Below are 18,795 nucleotides of genomic sequence, written 5' to 3'. Positions count from 1 at the left end.
GTCATTATTATAGATGACATCCCACACCGTAGCAGCATAGCCTTTATATCATTATTATAGATGACATCCCACACCGTAGCAGCATAGCCTTTATGTCATTATTATTCATTCGAGACGTGTAGTCCACTTGTCATTCCAATCTCCTTTGCATTAGCGTAGCCTCTTCTGTAGCCTGTCAACTATGTGTCTGTCTATCCCTCTTCTCTCCTCTCTGCACAGACCATACAAACGCTTCACACCGCGTGGCCGCCGCTACTCTAACCTGGTGGTCCCAGCGCGCACGACCCACGTGGAGTTCCAGGTCTCCGGCAGCCTCTGGAACTGCCGATCTGCGGCCAACAAGGCAGAGTTCATCCCAGCCTATGCTTCCCTCCAGTCCCTCGACTTCTTGGCACTGACGGAAAAATGGATTACCACTGATAACACTGCTACTCCTACTGCTCTCTCCTCGTCTGCCCACGTGTTCTCGCACACCCCGAGAGCTTCTGGTCAGCGGGGTGGTGGCACTGGGATCCTCATCTCTCCCAAGTGGACATTCTCTCTTTCTCCCCTGACCCATCTGTCTATCGCCTCCTTTGAATTCCATGCTGTCACAGTTACCAGCCCTTTCAAGCTTAACATCCTTATCATTTATCGCCCTCCAGGTTCCCTTGGAGAGTTCATCAATGAGCTTGACGCCCTGATAAGTTCCTTTCCTGAGGATGGCTCACCTCTCACAGTTCTGGGTGACTTTAACCTCCCCACGTCTACCTTTGACTCATTCCTCTCTGCCTCCTTCTTTCCACTCCTCTCCTCTTTTGACCTCACCCTCTCACCTTCCCCCCCTACTCACAAGGCAGGCAATACGCTTGACCTCATCTTTACTAGATGCTGTTCTTCCACTAATCTCATTGCAACTCCCTTCCAAGTCTCCGACCACTACCTTGTATCCTTTTCCCTCTCGCTCTCATCCAACACTTCCCACACTGCCCCTACTCGGATGGTATCGCACCGTCCCAACCTTCGCTCTCTCTCCCCCGCTACTCTCTCCTCTTCCATCCTATCATCTCTTCCCTCTGCTCAAACCTTCTCCAACCTATCTCCTGATTCTGCCTCCTCAACCCTCCTCTCCTCCCTTTCTGCATCCTTTGACTCTCTATGTCCCCTATCCTCCAGGCCGGCTCGGTCCTCCCCTCCTGCTCCGTGGCTCGACGACTCACTGCGAGCTCACAGAACAGGGTTCCGGGCAGCCGAGCGGAAATGGAGGAAAACTCGCCTCCCTGCGGACCTGGCATCCTTTCACTCCCTCCTCTCTACATTCTCCTCTTCTGTCTCTGCTGCTAAAGCCACTTTCTACCACTCTAAATTCCAAGCATCTGCCTCTAACCCTAGGAAGCTCTTTGCCACCTTCTCCTCCCTCCTGAATCCCCCTCCCCCTCCTCCCTCTCTGCGGATGACTTCGTCAACCATTTTGAAAAGAAGGTCGACGACATCCGATCCTCGTTTGCTAAGTCAAACGACACCGCTGGTTCTGCTCACACTGCCCTACCCTGTGCTTTGCCCTCTTTCTCCCCTCTCTCTCCAGATGAAATCTCGCGTCTTGTGACGGCCGGCCGCCCAACAACCTGTCCGCTTGACCCTATCCCCTCCTCTCTTCTCCAGACCATTTCCGGAGACCTTCTCCCTTACCTCACCTCGCTCATCAACTCATCCTTGACCGCTGGCTACGTCCCTTCCGTCTTCAAGAGAGCGAGAGTTGCACCCCTTCTGAAAAAACCTACACTCGATCCCTCCGATGTCAACAACTACAGACCAGTATCCCTTCTTTCTTTTCTCTCCAAAACTCTTGAACGTGCCGTCCTTGGCCAGCTCTCCTGCTATCTCTCTCAGAATGACCTTCTTGATCCAAATCAGTCAGGTTTCAAGACTAGTCATTCAACTGAGACTGCTCTTCTCTGTGTCACGGAGGCGCTCCGCACTGCTAAAGCTAACTCTCTCTCCTCTGCTCTCATCCTTCTAGACCTATCGGCTGCCTTTGATACTGTGAACCATCAGATCCTCCTCTCCACCCTCTCCGAGCTGGGCATCTCCGGCGCGGCCCACGCTTGGATTGCGTCCTACCTGACAGGTCGCTCCTACCAGGTGGCGTGGCGAGAATCTGTCTCCGCACCACGTGCTCTCACCACTGGTGTCCCCCAGGGCTCTGTTCTAGGCCCTCTCCTATTCTCGCTATACACCAAGTCACTTGGCTCTGTCATATCCTCACATGGTCTCTCCTATCATTGCTATGCAGACGACACACAATTAATCTTCTCCTTTCCCCCCTCTGATAACCAGGTGGCGAATCGCATCTCTGCATGTCTGGCAGACATATCAGTGTGGATGACGGATCACCACCTCAAGCTGAACCTCGGCAAGACGGAGCTGCTCTTCCTCCCGGGGAAGGACTGCCCGTTCCATGATCTCGCCATCACGGTTGACAACTCCATTGTGTCCTCCTCCCAGAGTGCTAAGAACCTTGGCGTGATCCTGGACAACACCCTGTCGTTCTCAACTCACATCAAGGCGGTGACCCGTTCCTGTAGGTTCATGCTCTACAACATTCGCAGAGTACGACCTTGCCTCACACAGGAAGCGGCGCAGATCCTAATCCAGGCACTTGTCATCTCCCGTCTGGATTACTGCAACTCGCTGTTGGCTGGGCTCCCTGCCTGTGCTATTAAACCCCTACAACTCATCCAGAACGCCGCAGCCCGTCTGGTGTTCAACCTTCCCAAGTTCTCTCACGTCACCCCGCTCCTCCGCTCTCTCCACTGGCTTCCAGTTGAAGCTCGCATCCGCTACAAGACCATGGTGCTTGCCTACGGAGCTGTGAGGGGAACGGCACCTCCATACCTTCAGGCTCTGATCAGGCCCTACACCCAAACTAGGGCACTGCGTTCATCCACCTCTGGCCTGCTCGCCTCCCTACCTCTGAGGAAGTACAGTTCCCGCTCAGCCCAGTCAAAACTGTTCGCTGCTCTGGCACCCCAATGGTGGAACAAACTCCCTCACGACGCCAGGTCAGCGGAGTCAATCACCACCTTCCGGAGACACCTGAAACCCCACCTCTTTAAGGAATACCTAGGATAGGATAAAGTAATCCTTCTAACCCCCCCCTCCCCCTTAAAAGAGTTAGATGCACTATTGTAAAGTGGTTGTTCCACTGGATATCATAAGGTGAATGCACCAATTTGTAAGTCGCTCTGGATAAGAGCGTCTGCTAAATGACTTAAATGTAAATGTAGATGACGTCCCACACGGAAGCACGTAGCAGCATAGCCTTTATGTCATTATTATAGATGACATCCCACACCGTAGCATGTAGCAGCATAGCCTTTATGTCATTATTATAGATGACATCCCACACCGTAGCAGCATAGCCTATATGTCATTATTATAGATGACATCCCACACCGTAGCACGTAGCAGCATAGCCTTTATGTCATTATTATAGATGACATCACACACCGTAGCAGCATAGCCTTTATGTCATTATTATAGATGACATCCCACACGGAAGCACGTAGCAGCATAGCCTTTATGTCATTATTATAGATGACGTCCCACAGCATAGCAGCATAGCCTTTATGTCATTATTATAGATGACATCCCACACCGTAGCAGCATAGCGTTTATGTCATTATTATAGATGACATCACAGACCGTAGCAGCATAGCCTTTATGGCATTATTATAGATGACGTTCCACATCGTAACAGCATAGCCTTTATGTCATTATTATAGATGACATCCCAGACCGTAGCAGCATAGCCTTTATGGCATTATTATAGATGACATCCCACACCGTAGCAGCATAGCCTTTATGGCATTATTATAGATGACATCCCACACCATAGCACGTAGCAGCATAGCCTTTATGTCATTATTATAGATGACATCCCACACCGTAGCAACGTAGCCTTATTTTAGTGTTCCCTTAATTTTTTTGAGCAGTGTAGTTTATTTACATTTTAGGATACCTGAGGATTAAATAGAGACGTAGTTTGACTTGTTTGAACAAAGTTTAGCAGTAGCTTTTTGGACTCCTTTGTCTGCACGTTCAACGAGTGGATTACTGAAATCGATGGCGCCAACTGAACTGACTTTTTGGGATACAAGGATTTTATCTAACAAAACGACCATTCATGTTGTAGCTGGGACCCTTGGGATTGCAAACAGAGGAAGATTTTCAAATATAAGTGATTTATTTAATCGCTATTTGTGATTTTTATGAAGCCTGTGCTGGTTGAAAAATATGTTGTGGGGCGCCGTCCTCAAACAATCGCATGGTTTTGCTGTAAAGCCTATTGTAAATCGGACAATGCAGTTAGATTAATAATAATTTAAGATTTTAAACGATACAAGATACTTGTATGTTCATAAATGTTTAATATTACAATTATTTATTTGAATTGCGCACCCTCCAATTTCACCGGATGTTGTCGACTGGTGTCCCACTAGCCTTATTAAGGGGGAAGGTGTTACCGGCTTTGGTTTTTCCATTTATGTTTTCTTGCTGGGGAATGTAACTACAAACAATGTAGTAAAACAAGCTCATATTTTGGGTTGGATGTTGCATCCAAATGTTAATATTTTAATCAATGGCATTTCCTTAGAATGTTCATCAGTTGTTAATCTTCTGTTTTTTATCCTCTTATGTTTGTTGTGGTAAATATTTGTTTATTTTCATTGTTTTTTCCTGTGAAGCCATTGTGTTGCATCCATGTCTGAAATGTGCTATATAAATATAGCTTGATTTGATCATATTGCAAAAGAAATTAACCCAATGACTGACAATCAACAGACTCTTGCTAAACCAATGAACAAATATGTACAAAAGCAACACATATCTTGGTCCATCTTAGTATGAAAAACAGTCAAATTCAGTATATCTTCCACTATGTCAAAATAGTGCATGGTATGTACATTTAGTATCACTTTTCAACCAACCCAGTTCATTTGTTAAAAAATGAAAAATGTTGAAATCAACAATACGTCAAAGGATTCAACTACTGAAAAATGAAACATACAATTGGCTCAAACAGATCAATTCCACTGGACATCGGGTTTAATTCAGACCCTGCCAGCATGGCCAGAGTTCTATTCCAAGGTCAGTAACTTATAACCACTGAACCACCCCAGACGTTTCATGCATGACTAAAACACCTAAGTATTAACCTACCTAAGATGTCACCTATTGAACAACTCTGCCACGCAGACCAACCACTGTTCAAGACCATTTCCCGTGTTTACGATGCTCTTATGTCAGGACTAACATTGCCTGGGCTAGATAAACCCCGACTTAGATAGGAAAAAGATCTGGGTATTGATCTTGAGGAGGGTCTATGGAGTGACCTATGCAGGAATGGTGTTACATCCACACTGAACTCCAGATACAGACTGATCCAGTTTAATTTCCTCCATCAGCTCTATATCACGCCATCTAGACTGCACAAGTTCAACCCTGATATCTCCTCCCTATGTTTTAGATGTGGCTCAGATGAAGGAACATTCCTCCATTCCACTTGGCAGTGTTCAAAACTACACGGTTTCTGGCAGGGGGTATGCGACACCATATCCTCAATTCATGGGGTTGCATTCCCTTTAGACCCGGAGGTCTGTCTACTGGGCAACTTTACTAACACCAATCTTAGGCAAAGCCATACTATAAAGCTAACAGAAATATTGCTAGCGATTGCCAAGAAATGTATTGCCTTGAAATGGAAATTGGATTCCCCCCTGCCAGTTGCAATGTGGCTATCAGAAGTTAATAGTTGTATCCCACTGGAGAAAATCACTTACCGCTTGAGGAATAAGTTAAACACATTCTACAGAATTTGGCAACCTTTTATTGACTATATGGAGAATCTCCCCCCACATCACATTGAATGAATCTCTATATTATCCTTATATAATGTTTCACACGTAATGTATAATATGTAGCCTACGGCAGGTGACCATATGATCCAATGTCTCATTATAATCTTTTTTTATTGTATGTTTGTTTGTATATATAATTATAATTTGTTTGATTTTTACTTTCTTTGTTACGCTCATCTGTTACTGTCACTTTGTCCTATTGTTGTCTAATATCTTTTCACGTTTGTCTTGAATGTTGTTAATTGTAAAATGCAAAAATAAAATATTCAAAAAAAAAAAAAAACACCTAAGTATTAGATTTACTGCCCTGGTCTAGTTTGTCACTGCCTCAGACACCATTCACAATGCTGGCTGAGGTACGAGTAAAACATGACATATTTCCTAATTGTCAAACCCCCCCCCCCCCCCTAAATCAACTAGTCTCTCACTGTTTAACCAGAATAACATGAGTTGTGTCATTCAGACTGTTAGTCCATAATGATATTCAGCTATGTTATGTTCTCTATAATGAAACATCTCCAAGTGAAGTAAAGTTGATAAGATACTCTTAATAGACATTAAATAAAAAATGGTTGTTCAGAAATCATTAATTATCATGTTGCTCTCATGAAATATTTCACAATCATTACCACTGCTAATATTCACATAGGATAATTGCAAGGATCATATTTCTCAGCTGCATTGACCTGCAGACAGACACCCCTCTCCCTTATGCACATGTGACTGAAATGTAACCAATCACAAAAATCACATGGGTCTATGCTATTGGTTACATTAAGACATGGGTCTATGCTATTGGTTACATTAAGACATGGGTCTATGCTATTGGTTACATTAAGACATGGGTCTATGCTATTGGTTGCATTAAGACATGGGTCATTAATTTTATTGATCTCAGTGTCAAAGTATCTTGTCATTTTGGTCATCTGTCTGGTATTCTAAGATATTCTTGTAACATCTCCAGTCATGTAAAATGAAATAGAATTGCAGAAAATTATTTTAGAAAAGGCTACTTTTTTTCCTTTGACCCGCAAATACGATGATTTGCAGGTCCTCTATCAACCCCTGGTCTTCAGATCTGAGCCCCAAATGTTATGAAACTCTGGCGACGTTCCTGCACGGCAAAACAAAAGAAGGCATCGCCACAGAATGGCACTTGATGCAGACAGATAAACTCAACCACTGTACTGCTCTGTTCAATCCTTGGGCATCTTTTGAGTTCATAATTTGTTTACGTCAACATTTTTCAGAGACAGCCACGCATTAATGCATCAATCAATTGATTTGACTTTGTTTTCACCAGTCTAACTACAAAACAACATCAAGGTAATAATTGATTTGAATTTTAAAATCTCTATTGATAAACTGGGTAAATCAAGATGTAGCCAAGGCCTATCCACAATAACAGCTGAATATATATTTAATAGGAGTGAGAGTTATTGAGCTGGTTTTGGCTGATTTCATGGGGCTACAGATGACAAACAATCTGTTTCCCTTCGGGATGTATTTTATTGTACTGATCCACAACATTTGTATAGAAGTAGCTCATTTGATAAAAGAAGCTACTTCTCTACAAAATGTTGTTCAGATCAATAACTTCCAGCCAGTTGGTCCAGCCTCTTTCTTTCCTCTCTAAAAGTAGAGGGATGGAAAAGTGTTTTACCAGTGAACAGAGCTAGTAAAGGGAACCAATGAGGCCTGATAAAAACACATTTATTGTTTCAGCCAAAACATCAGAGCTAAAAATCATCCATCTTCTTTGTATTTATTATGGATCCCCATTAGCTGGGCTCCTGTATTTATTATGGATCCCCATTAGCTGGGCTCCTGTATTTATTATGGATCCCCCATTAGCTGGGCTCCTGTATTTATTATGGATCCCCATTAGCTGGGCTCCTGTATTTATTATGGATCCCCATTAGCTGGGCTCCTGAGTGTAGCAGTGGTCTAAGGCACTGCATCTCACTGCAAGAGACCTCACTACAGTACCTGGTACGAATACAGGCTGTATCACATCCGGCCGTGATTGGGAGTCCCATAGGGCGGCGCAAGGCAGCAGCTACTCTTCCTGGGGTTCAGCTAAATTAAGGCAGTTTATAACATAAAAACATTCACAGATTTCACAACACACTGTGTGAGTACCAACCAATGACGTATATAAACCCTGGATTGCGCATGCTATGTATTGGCCAATGAGATGCTTTGAAGCCACCGGTCGCCCATATTGTCCCTCCCCAGAAGAAGCCTCAGCCCTCCATAGGAATTCTACAGTATTTAAATTAAATGTTTCAAGGACATGTTTATGTTGTACACCTACACACACAGTCCCTCCCACACACACTCAGATGCAGTCCACCCCCACACACACAGTCCCCCCCACACACGCAGTCCCCCACACACACGCAGTCCCCCACACACACGCAGTCCCCCACACACACGCAGTCCACCCCACACACGCAGTCCACCCCACACACGCAGTCCACCCCACACACGCAGTCCACCCCACACACACAGTCCACCCCACACACACTCAGATGCAGTCCCCCCCCCCCACACACACAGTCCTCCCCCACACACGCCAGCAAACTCCTTTTCACATTTTGAAATGACCGATGTAGAACGCTCTGTGCATGTGCTATATAAAAACCTAGAATGATGAATACTGTGTTCTACTACACAGGTCTGGTGTTGGAAGTCATTCCACACTCTGTGTTCTACTACCCAGGTCTGGTGTTGGATCTTCTGCATGTATTTTCTGATGTTTAATCAGACCACTTGAATGAGAGTATCTCTTGTCACATTGATCACAGCTATAAGGCTTCTCTCCTGTGTGTGTTCTCTGGTGTTGTGTCAGGTTTCTTAGGGAAGCAAAGCTCTTCCCACAGTCAGAGCAATGGTAAGGTTTGTCTCCTGTGTGTGTTTGCTTATGTTCAGTCAGATAATAAGTTCTACCAAAGCTTTTCCCACATTGATCACAGCTATAAGGTTTCTCGCCTGTGTGTGTTCTCTGGTGTCTATTCAGGCTGCTTGACTGAGTAAAACGCTTCCCACACTGATTACAGCTATAAGGTTTCTCTCCTGTGTGTACTCGCTGGTGTATAATCAGTTGATCAGCTTGACTAAAACTTTTCCCACACAGATCACAGCTATGAGATTTCTCTCCTGTGTGTGATGTCTGGTGTAGCTTCAAAGTCTGTGATGTTGAAAAGCTTTTCCCACAATCTGAACAGTGGTGAAGCTTCTCTCCTGTGTGTGTCCGCTGGTGTGTTTTCATATTACTTGAATGAGTAAAACTCTTCCCACATTGATCACAGCTATAAGGTTTCTCTCCTGTGTGTACTCGCTGATGTATTTTAAGTTCTGATGAAGATTTGCAACGTTTCCCACAGTGAGAGCAGCAGTGAGATTTCTTCCCTGTGGGTCTCTGATGGTGTTTCTTGAGGTGTCCTGATGTGGAGAGACTCTTCTCTGCCTCGTCAGCATCATGATGTTGTTGAGGCTCCCCAGAAGATCCAAAATAGTCACTTCTCTTTCCTGTGTGAATGACAAAGTCACACAGTCATTGTAGTGAATGTTTAAATGCTTTTACAAACTTTTTTGACAATTATCTTCTACCATTAATTAGACAGTCAAGAGAGCAACAATAGTCATTATTTGGTCTCTGTGTCCAGTCTGAAGGACATTAGAGGACGTTTCAACAATAGTCATTATTTGTCTTATTCTTCACATTAGTAGTCGATGACTTTAGGCTTAATTATGAATTATTACTAATTAATTTTAGTCTTACAATAAGTTACAGTTGTTGAAACCTTCAGCAGTGATCCAGACAACTTTAGGTCACCAATATTATTATTGGTATTATTTGATTGAGATTTAAAACAGAGTAAAACCACAGCAAATAAAACCACAGCAAATATGGTACAATCAATTATGTTATTCTAATACAAGTCGCTCAGAGAAAGAGATTTAGTTTAACAAGTAATACAAAAATATCTCAAATAGGAGTCAGAATTATTGGCACCCCTGTTTTCAATATTCCAGCATCCACCTCCCCTGTTTTCAATACTCCAGCAGCCTCCCCTGTTTTCAGTACTCCAGCACCACCCTCCCCTGTTTTCAATACTCCAGCAGCCTCCCCTGTTTTCAGTACTCCAGCACCACCCTCCCCTGTTTTCAATACTCCAGCAGCACCCTCCCCTGTTTTCAATACTCCAGCAGCACCCTCCCCTGTTTTCAATACTCCAGCAGCACCCTCCCCAGTTTTCAATACTCCAGCACCCCCTCCCCTGTTTTCAATACTCCAGCAGCATCTTCCCGTTTTCAATACCCCAGCACCCCCGTCCCGTTTTAAATACTCCAGCAGCACCCTCCCGTTTTCAATACCCCAGCACCCCTTCCCCTGTTTTCAATACTCCAGCACCCCCTCCCCTGTTTTCAATACTCCAGCAGCATCTTCCCGTTTTCAATACCCCAGCACCCCCCTCCCCTGTTTTCAATACCCTAGCACCCCCTCCCCTGTTTTCAATACTCCAGCACCCCCCTCCCCTGTTTTCAATACTCCAGCACCCCCCTCCCCTGTTTTCAATACTCCAGCACCCCCCTCCCCTGTTTTTAATACCCCAGCACCCCCCTCCCGTTTTCAATACCCCAGCACCCCCCTCCCGTTTTCAATACCCCAGCACCCCCCTCCCCTGTTTTCAATACCCCAGCACCCCCTCCCCTGTTTTCAATACTCCAGCACCCCCCTCCCCTGTTTTCAATACTCCAGCACCCCCTCCCCTGTTTTCAATACTCCAGCACCCCCCTCCCCTGTTTTCAATACTCCAGCACCCCCCTCCCCTGTTTTCAATACTCCAGCACCCCCCTCCCGTTTTCAATACTCCAGCACCCCCTCCCGTTTTAAAATACTCCAGCACCCCCCTCCCGTTTTCAATACCCCAGCACCCCCCTCCCCTGTTTTTAATATCCCAGCACCCCCTCCCCCGTTTTCAATACCCCAGCAACCACCTCCCCCGTTTTCAATACTCCAGCACCCCCCTCCCCTGTTTTCAATACTCCAGCACCCCCTCCCATTTCCAATACTCCAGCAGCATCTTCCCATTTTCAATACCCCAGCACCCCCTCCCGTTTTCAATACTCCAGCACCCCCTCCCGTTTTCAATACCCCAGCACCCCCTCCCGTTTTCAATACCCCAGCACCCCCCTCCCCTGTTTTCAATACCCCAGCACCCCCTCCCCTGTTTTCAGTACTCAAGCACCCCACTCCCCTGTTTTCAGTACTCCAGCACCCCCCTCCCCTGTTTTCAATACTCCAGCACCCCCTCCCCTGTTTTCAATACTCCAGCAGCATCTTCCCATTTTCAATACCCCAGCACCCCCCTCCCCTATTTTCAATACTCCAGCACCCCCCTCCCCTGTTTTCAATACTCCAGCACCCCCCTCCCCTGTTTTCAATACTCCAGCACCCCCTCCCGTTTTAAAATACTCCAGCACCCCCCTCCCGTTTTCAATACCCCAGCACCCCCCTCCCCTGTTTTTAATATCCCAGCACCCCCTCCCCCGTTTTCAATACCCCAGCAACCACCTCCCCCGTTTTCAATACTCCAGCACCCCCTCCCCTGTTTTCAATACTCAAGCACCCCACTCCCCTGTTTTCAATACTCCAGCACCCCCCTCCCCTGTTTTCAATACTCCAGCACCCCCTCCCCTGTTTTCAATACTCCAGCAGCATCTTCCCATTTTCAATACCCCAGCACCCCCTCCCGTTTTCAATACCCCAGCACCCCCCCCCCCCCCTGTTTTCAATACTCCAGCACCATCCTCCCCTGTTTTCAATACTCCAGCACCCCCCTCCCCTGTTTTCAATAGTCCAGCACCCTCCTCCCCTGTTTTCAATACCCCAGCACCCCCCTCCCTGCCAGGATAACGACACTGAGCCTTTTTCTACAATGTTTTATGAGATTGTAGAATACATAGGGATCTTAGACCATTCCTCCATACAGAATCCTACCAGATCCTTCATCTGTGATTATGGACTGCCCTCTTCAATTCAAACCACAGGTTTTGAATGGGGTTCAAGTCCCCGGAGACTGAGATGGCCATTGGAACATTTCGATTTTGAATGCTTAGCAGGACAGGAAAATGGTCCAATTCACACACTTTTCAAGAGAACATCCCTGGTCATCCCTACTGCCTCTGATCTGACAGACTCAATGAACACAAGTACTCAGTTTGTAAATGATGTTGGAGTGTGCCCCTGACTATCCATAACTTTAAAAAAGAAAACGTAAATGGTGCCTTCTGGTTTGCTAAATATAAGGAATTTGAAATAATGTATACTTTTACTTTTGATATTTAAGTATATTTAAAAACAAATACTTTTAGACTTTTACTCAAGTAGCATTTTACTGGGTGACTTTCACTTGAGAAATGTTCTATTAAAGGTATCTTTACTTTAACTCAAGTATGACAATTAGGTACTTTTCCCACCACCATAGCACCGCCTGGTGGGCGTGGTCAAAGAGCTCTATTTTCATGTCATCTGACCATAGCACCGCCTGGTGGGCGTGGTCAAAGAGCTCTATTTTCATGTCACCTGACCATAGCACCGCCTGAAGTTTGATAAATGGCACTCGGATTGGAACCAGTGTTTTTGGTCAGATGACATGAAAATAGAGGTCTTTGACCACGCCCACCAGAGCAGCACTTCCCCCTGATTCACCTGCCTTTACCTCGGGACCTCTGCTTCACAACGTGACCTCCCCCAAGGTACCTCTTGAATGGCTCCATCCGGGACATTTCAAGCTAAATGTGGAGTGAGTTCACTGCACGTTCTAAACTCCGTTACACTTACAGATTGGATCATAACCCTAAACGGAGCAGAGATCCCACTCTCTAAACAGAGCAGAGATCCCCCTCTCAAAATGGAGCAGATTCCCCCTCTCAAAATGGAGCAGAGATTCCCCCTCTCCGAACGGAGCAGAGATCCCACCCTCCGAACGGAGCAGAGATTCCCCCTCTCTAAATGGAGCAGAGATTCCCCCTCTCCAAACGGAGCAGAGATCCCCACCCTCTAAACGGAGCAGAGATCCCACTCTCTAACTTTGATATGCCGTAGAGTATTTTATGTTTAAAACATTTTAAAAAAAATACTAATAAACACACAAAATATCAATATTCATGTTAAGATATTTCTGTATTCTACAGACAAAACATTATGGAGTCTTAAAGGAAGCTTAGGTAAGGCCAAAATGTCATAAATATGCCACCTTTGATTAATTATTTCTAAAATAAACTTTTAAATACAAAATGTAAAATATACAATCATCCTTTCTCCAAAACACCATTCTGTGGATTAAATCTCGTGAGAATCCCCCAAATCATGGTATTTTTTGTCCTGGTTTCATGAGGAATCACTCAATACTCACTGGTGTTAATCAGATCTTCTCTCTCCTCCTCTTCTTGTTCCTCCTTCTCCTCTTTCAATGTGACAGTTATCTCTCTCTCCTCCTTCACTGCATCCTCCTCTTTTTTCACAGTAACATCCACCTCCTCTTTCACTCTGAATGCGTCTTCCCCTTCTTTCAAGGTAACAGCCTCACCCCCAACTTCGTTTTGGACGATAACAGACACTTCTTCCTCCTCCTCTTTCACGACAATGTTCAGCCCCAGAGCATCTTTCTCCGTCCAGCAAACCCCTTCTTCTTTAACAGGAGGAGAGTAGCTTAGTGAACTCATGGTCGGGGATGTTAGCTAGCTAGGATAATGCTAACTTAACCAGCCCGCTAGCTGACTAATAACAACAACACCGTAAATATGAAATTAAATCGGATAACTAACTAGACGACAGAAGTGGGTTTAAAACACAGTGGCTAATATACACGAAAGCGTCTAAAGAGCTTTATTGGTTCGGCTATTTTGGCTAGCAAGCTACCGAGTTGGCTGACTAACTTGCTGCTGTTGAAAGAAGCGCTCCGTCCACTAGATTACACGTCACACTAGCAGCATTTCCTTAAAGTCGCACATCGTCATCTGCTGACTGGGGTGGGTAACGCATTTGAGTAAAATGTATATTTAATTTTCAGACAAAAAGTTAAAGGGTAGGAATCAGGGACGTCGGTAGGCCTAAAATATTAATTACCCCCCCCCCTAAATTAATCAATATTTATATCAAGGGACTCCTGAAACAACCAGCAAACCAGGCTGTCGTTTGTGAAACAGTGGATGTATAGAATCTAGCTAGCTAAAGAATTTACTGCAAATTGAATGTACAATTGTGTAAGCTTGCCTTGCTGATATTTACCATGCAGGTAGATGAAATAACGTTGTGCAGTGGATGATTAAAATGCCTGTATGCCTATGGATGTGTAGCTAGCTATCTAGCCGATCTGTGTATGGACCCAAACGTTTGGTATACATATTAGTTCAGAACCTAGCTATGAACTTCAGCTATCATAGCCAGTTGTATCAACGTCAAAACAGCCTGAATGACATTAATGAAGCCTATGGATTGAGTAGAATATAATATCATGTTGTACGAAGGATGCAAGTCGTATATACATGTAGTTATTACCATGCATGAGATCCCCACATTGTGGCCTGTACATTTAATATATTCACTGATCATGTACTCTACCTTGGCAAATAAATGTGCAGTTTAGGTATTAATGTCTTTGAATGACTCTGTGTCTGCATGTATGTATTACAATTATACACTTTATCAATCTTGGTCCTGGGACATCAATGGTTACACATTGTAACTAATAGACTAGAAACAGGTTTAACTAGTTAATTCATATATACAGAAATATAATTTTAAAAACAGAACACTACACTTCCTATGCATCATGTAAATACTCTAAAACCAGTTCATCTCAACATCTAGTTTCCTTAACCTGCATTGATCTGGTAAACACAGGATAGGTATAGTATTTCATCAAATTACACTTCATTTCAACCAGTAGAGAATGTGAAACGCTTTATTGAAAAGCTCATTATCCAAGTGTTATAAATACAAGTTCAATCACAAGCACATCTGTTGTGCATTATAAAAACAGAGGAAGAAAGAGGAGGTGGCGGGAGAGGTGTAAAATACAGAAAGGGAAAGAGGTAAGCACATAGGAGCAGGGAAGGCAGCACATGATTAATGAATTACAGTGCTACCTAAATATTCTCAATTCATCACAATTACATAATAGTGTCTCTCGTCGGCCCAAAGGTTATCTTAAAAGCAGGTGAGGTGGCGATGATGGGACTGGGGGTTGGCATCCTCTCACATCAAAACATATCTGCAGACGAGACAGATGGAGATAGAGATAGCATGTTTAAGCCTTGTGTTTTCATTTTTTATTCTGACATTGTTAGTCATCAATCAGGAAGTGAAATGCAAAATTGACCTTGGATCATTAACTCTGGGACAACTGCATCTATCTGTATTTCAATGTAAAGCATCTCTTTAATAATACTTCCTGTTAACCTGACCAAGTGACCTCTCACATCTGATCATGCTGTGCCCTCGATGTAGCCAGTTCAGATGCAGGAGGGGTTCACCGAAACAGCTGATATAACCTAGAGGATTTAGGGAGAAGGTGAGAGAGGGATGAAGGGAAGGAGCGAGAATGTTATTGAGAAAATAAGGTAGTTAAAGCGACAGTGTTCAACAGGAATCTGTGTGTGGCCACACCTGGTGTCCACACCACACTAAGTGGCTGCAGAGTACTTTATGTTGAAAAACATGAATGGACACACAAGGACAAACAATATAGCGTAGTTATATAAATAATGAAGTGTCTTACTATTCTCCGTGGTTGGCCGTCTTGCCTATTCTTTGAAGGTGGAAGGAGCCACAGTTATACACCTGAGCCTGCTTACTGCACAACACAATCCATCAAACAGATTGATACATGAGTGTGTAGGTGTGGGTTATAGGGTGTCTAATTGTTCTACATGTTTTCAATATGGGTGATTTAAAATAGCCTGTTTTGTTTTTGCAGACATCACACCCTTACCTAAACAGCACCCTCACACGAGAGGTAGAAATCAAAGGGAGAGAAACTGTGAATTGAATAACTGCAGTTGACATATAGCTAAGTAAATGGTAGAATAATCTTATTGCAATGTGAATGGCTCTTAAAAGAGCCTTTGGTTGTGCATAGTGTAGTCTATGGTGTTGCCAGGGAACAGCACCCTCTTTGAAGAAGTAGGAGGTGAAGATCTGCTGCACACGGATTGCCTCTCTTGCTGTGTTGTTGAACCCCATCCTTGAAACATCCTGCAGAGCAGCAGACTCCTCCTCTGGGACACGGCGGCGAGCTGCAGATCCCCTCTGGTCCTCGAGTCCATCCACATGAAGTTATGCAGGACACAGGTAGCCTTCACACACCTGAATTCCTCCAGGAGGCAGTCCCAGATGGCCCTTGTCACCCAACCTTGCAGTGCCCTACACGGTAACTGTAGGCAATCATTTTGAAGGTATCTCCAATTACAAGGTATCTGTAGGAATATGGAAGACAATGTAATTATTAGACTTTTACATCACCAGGTCATTGTGGATTACTAAAGTATAATATCCCTGATAACAAATAATTATAACATTGGATTGATAGATGCATGGGCACACATATGTACATGTGTAGCATGTGACAATAACAGGATCATATCAAGGATGGCATCACAAATGAATACATAAATACCACTTGAAGCTTGATAATGAGTTGATCATTTGAATCAGCTGTGCAGTACTGAGGCAAAAACAACAATGTGCTCCTCTTTGAGTCCCCAGGACTGAAAACCACTGCTCTTCGTTGGGACCTCTTCATATGTAGACATAGCGCTCTTTATCTGAGGATAGAAAACCTCACAAGAAACAGACTTCATTATAGTCAACTTACACCACACTGAATATTATGTTACTATTATCTCCGTCCTCACTTCTAGGGACAAGATCTACACAAAAGTACCTGCCCTATCCAGAATAGCCTCCTCTCTCACTGACAGTTGGTGCTGCTATCCTTTCACCCTCCATGGCTGTTAGCTAGCTACCTACAAATGCATTTGGAGTTTGTTTTTTACAGTGATAAATACATCAAGATAGAGAGCTAATATGAAGTTAGGTAGCTGGTGATATTTAATTCACCCTAGACATACAAAAACCCTAGACAGGACAAACAAGCATACCCACCCTCGTCACACCCTGACCTGACCAAAATAATACAGAAAACATAGATAACTAAGGTCAGGGCGTGACAGTATCCTTATTAGGTTTGGGAATCAAAGTAATTACACCTTGCTTTAAGGAAGCCGGTAACTCCCCTTTTTCTATCGATTTTTGAAACATAGCAAGATTGAAAGGAATCAATTTATCATTGAATGCTTTATAAAACTTGCTTATTAAACCATCATTTCCAGGGGACCTATTGTCCTTAAGGCTTTTAATACAGTGTTTTATCTCAATTTATGATAACTCGTCATCACAAAAATCCCTGAAATCATTATCTATCTTCTTAGCAATGTTTGCTACATATGTCGCCTTTCCCTCGTAGATACAGTCTAACTGCATTTGCAATGATGATAGCTCCAGTAATTCCTGATTAGTTAGTTCACTTTTTTTTAGTATAATCCATTATTCCCTTTATGATGTCATATTATTTCTCTCTCTTGGCACGAGCAATTTCTTTCCCTATTGAAATAGCAAAAAGCCTTATATCAAATTTCATTAGCTCCCAGTAACTTCCAAACATATTCATAACACAGGCACAATTCCAGTATTTATTTTTCCCATTTCCCATGTTTTCCCCATCTCTCAGCCTACCCAGGCGGTGCACTAACTACATCCAGAGAACCTGCAACAACATTTCACTCCTCCTCCGGGACTATTGCCCTGCAAATGTCCTTCACTCTTGCTTTGATGTTCTCGTCACATTTTTCAGCTATTCCATAAATTCGAAGACTCCATCTCCGACTATACTGGTCATTCTCGTTTACCCTTGACTCCATTTCAGTGAGTTTCTTTTCCTACTTTGCAACCTGAATGTCCAATGTTGCGTTCTGCTGCTTCAGAGTTTTTACTTCCTCAGCACTGAAATCAATCGATTTCTTCAGGTTAACGATACTGATAGTGTTCTTTTACACCAAAACCATGATGTCATCTGCGCTCTCTTTGATTTGCGCTCTCATCTGCGCTCTCTTTGTACTGTAGCTGGCTCATTGATGGTTCACTTCTCAGCTTCTTTGGAAGTTGCTCCTTGGTTGGGGTATTCGGGTATGAATTCCATTCACCCCCCTTTTTAACACTGCAAGCATATACGTGAGTTTCAACAATGCCTCTTTTCTCCTTGGAAGTTTCAACATCCATCATCTCAGCAACAGTTTGGTCATGTCCTGATTACATGCTACTAGCTATGAAGACGTTAGCAGGCTAACTTAACTACACACGCTGAAACTTTTCGATAGCTAGCTTGTTCGTTGGAAATCGTCAAAAATATATTTCAATGGTTTGATTAATTACAACATTTTTCAAAATAGCTACATTGTATGGTTAGATATAATGTTTTGTGAGAAAAAAAAAACTATAAACTTTGTGAGAAAACCCAAAAATTGTTCCTCAGCTAGAAATGTTACACCCTCTTATGTCGCCATCTTGAGCGCAACCGGGCACTCTTGTAAAATAGATGTTTAATGTCAATGTGACTCCCTGTTTAAATAAAAGTTAAATACAATTTAAAAAACATCAACACAAACACAGGATATGGGGTACACATGGTATCACATCATTACATACTAGGCCCTACTGTACCTGCATTCCAGCACCATTCCAGCATCTGGAATTGACTCAACATGTTTGAGGTGGGGGATCAATACATGTGGGGGAAGAGGTGGCTGTCGAATGTATGATTCT

At 43.8% G+C, this 18,795-nt stretch overlaps 1 protein-coding gene and 1 long non-coding RNA gene across 2 annotated transcripts; both read right to left on the bottom strand.

Annotated features, from left to right (window-relative positions):
* Positions 1-8,573: 8,573 nt before the first annotated feature.
* Positions 8,574-13,870, bottom strand: LOC139547176 (zinc finger protein 135-like). Its single transcript, XM_071356235.1, has 2 exons — positions 13,328-13,870; positions 8,574-9,434 (listed from the first exon to the last, which is right to left on the bottom strand). Exons 1-2 carry the CDS (start codon positions 13,635-13,637, stop codon positions 8,596-8,598), a joined length of 1,149 nt encoding a protein of 382 aa, XP_071212336.1. The 5' UTR covers positions 13,638-13,870; the 3' UTR covers positions 8,574-8,595.
* A 990-nt stretch (positions 13,871-14,860) lies between these two features.
* LOC139547163 (uncharacterized) lies at positions 14,861-18,508 on the bottom strand. The gene is made up of 2 exons (XR_011669338.1): positions 15,376-18,508; positions 14,861-15,187 (listed from the first exon to the last, which is right to left on the bottom strand). It is a non-coding gene; the product is annotated as an uncharacterized lncRNA (long non-coding RNA).
* Between the last annotated feature and the right edge of the window lie 287 nt (positions 18,509-18,795).

This window comes from Salvelinus alpinus, chromosome 20, assembly GCF_045679555.1.
Source record: "Salvelinus alpinus chromosome 20, SLU_Salpinus.1, whole genome shotgun sequence".
NCBI classification, from domain to species: domain Eukaryota; kingdom Metazoa; phylum Chordata; class Actinopteri; order Salmoniformes; family Salmonidae; genus Salvelinus; species Salvelinus alpinus.
This window is presented reverse-complemented; position numbering and strand designations above follow the sequence as displayed.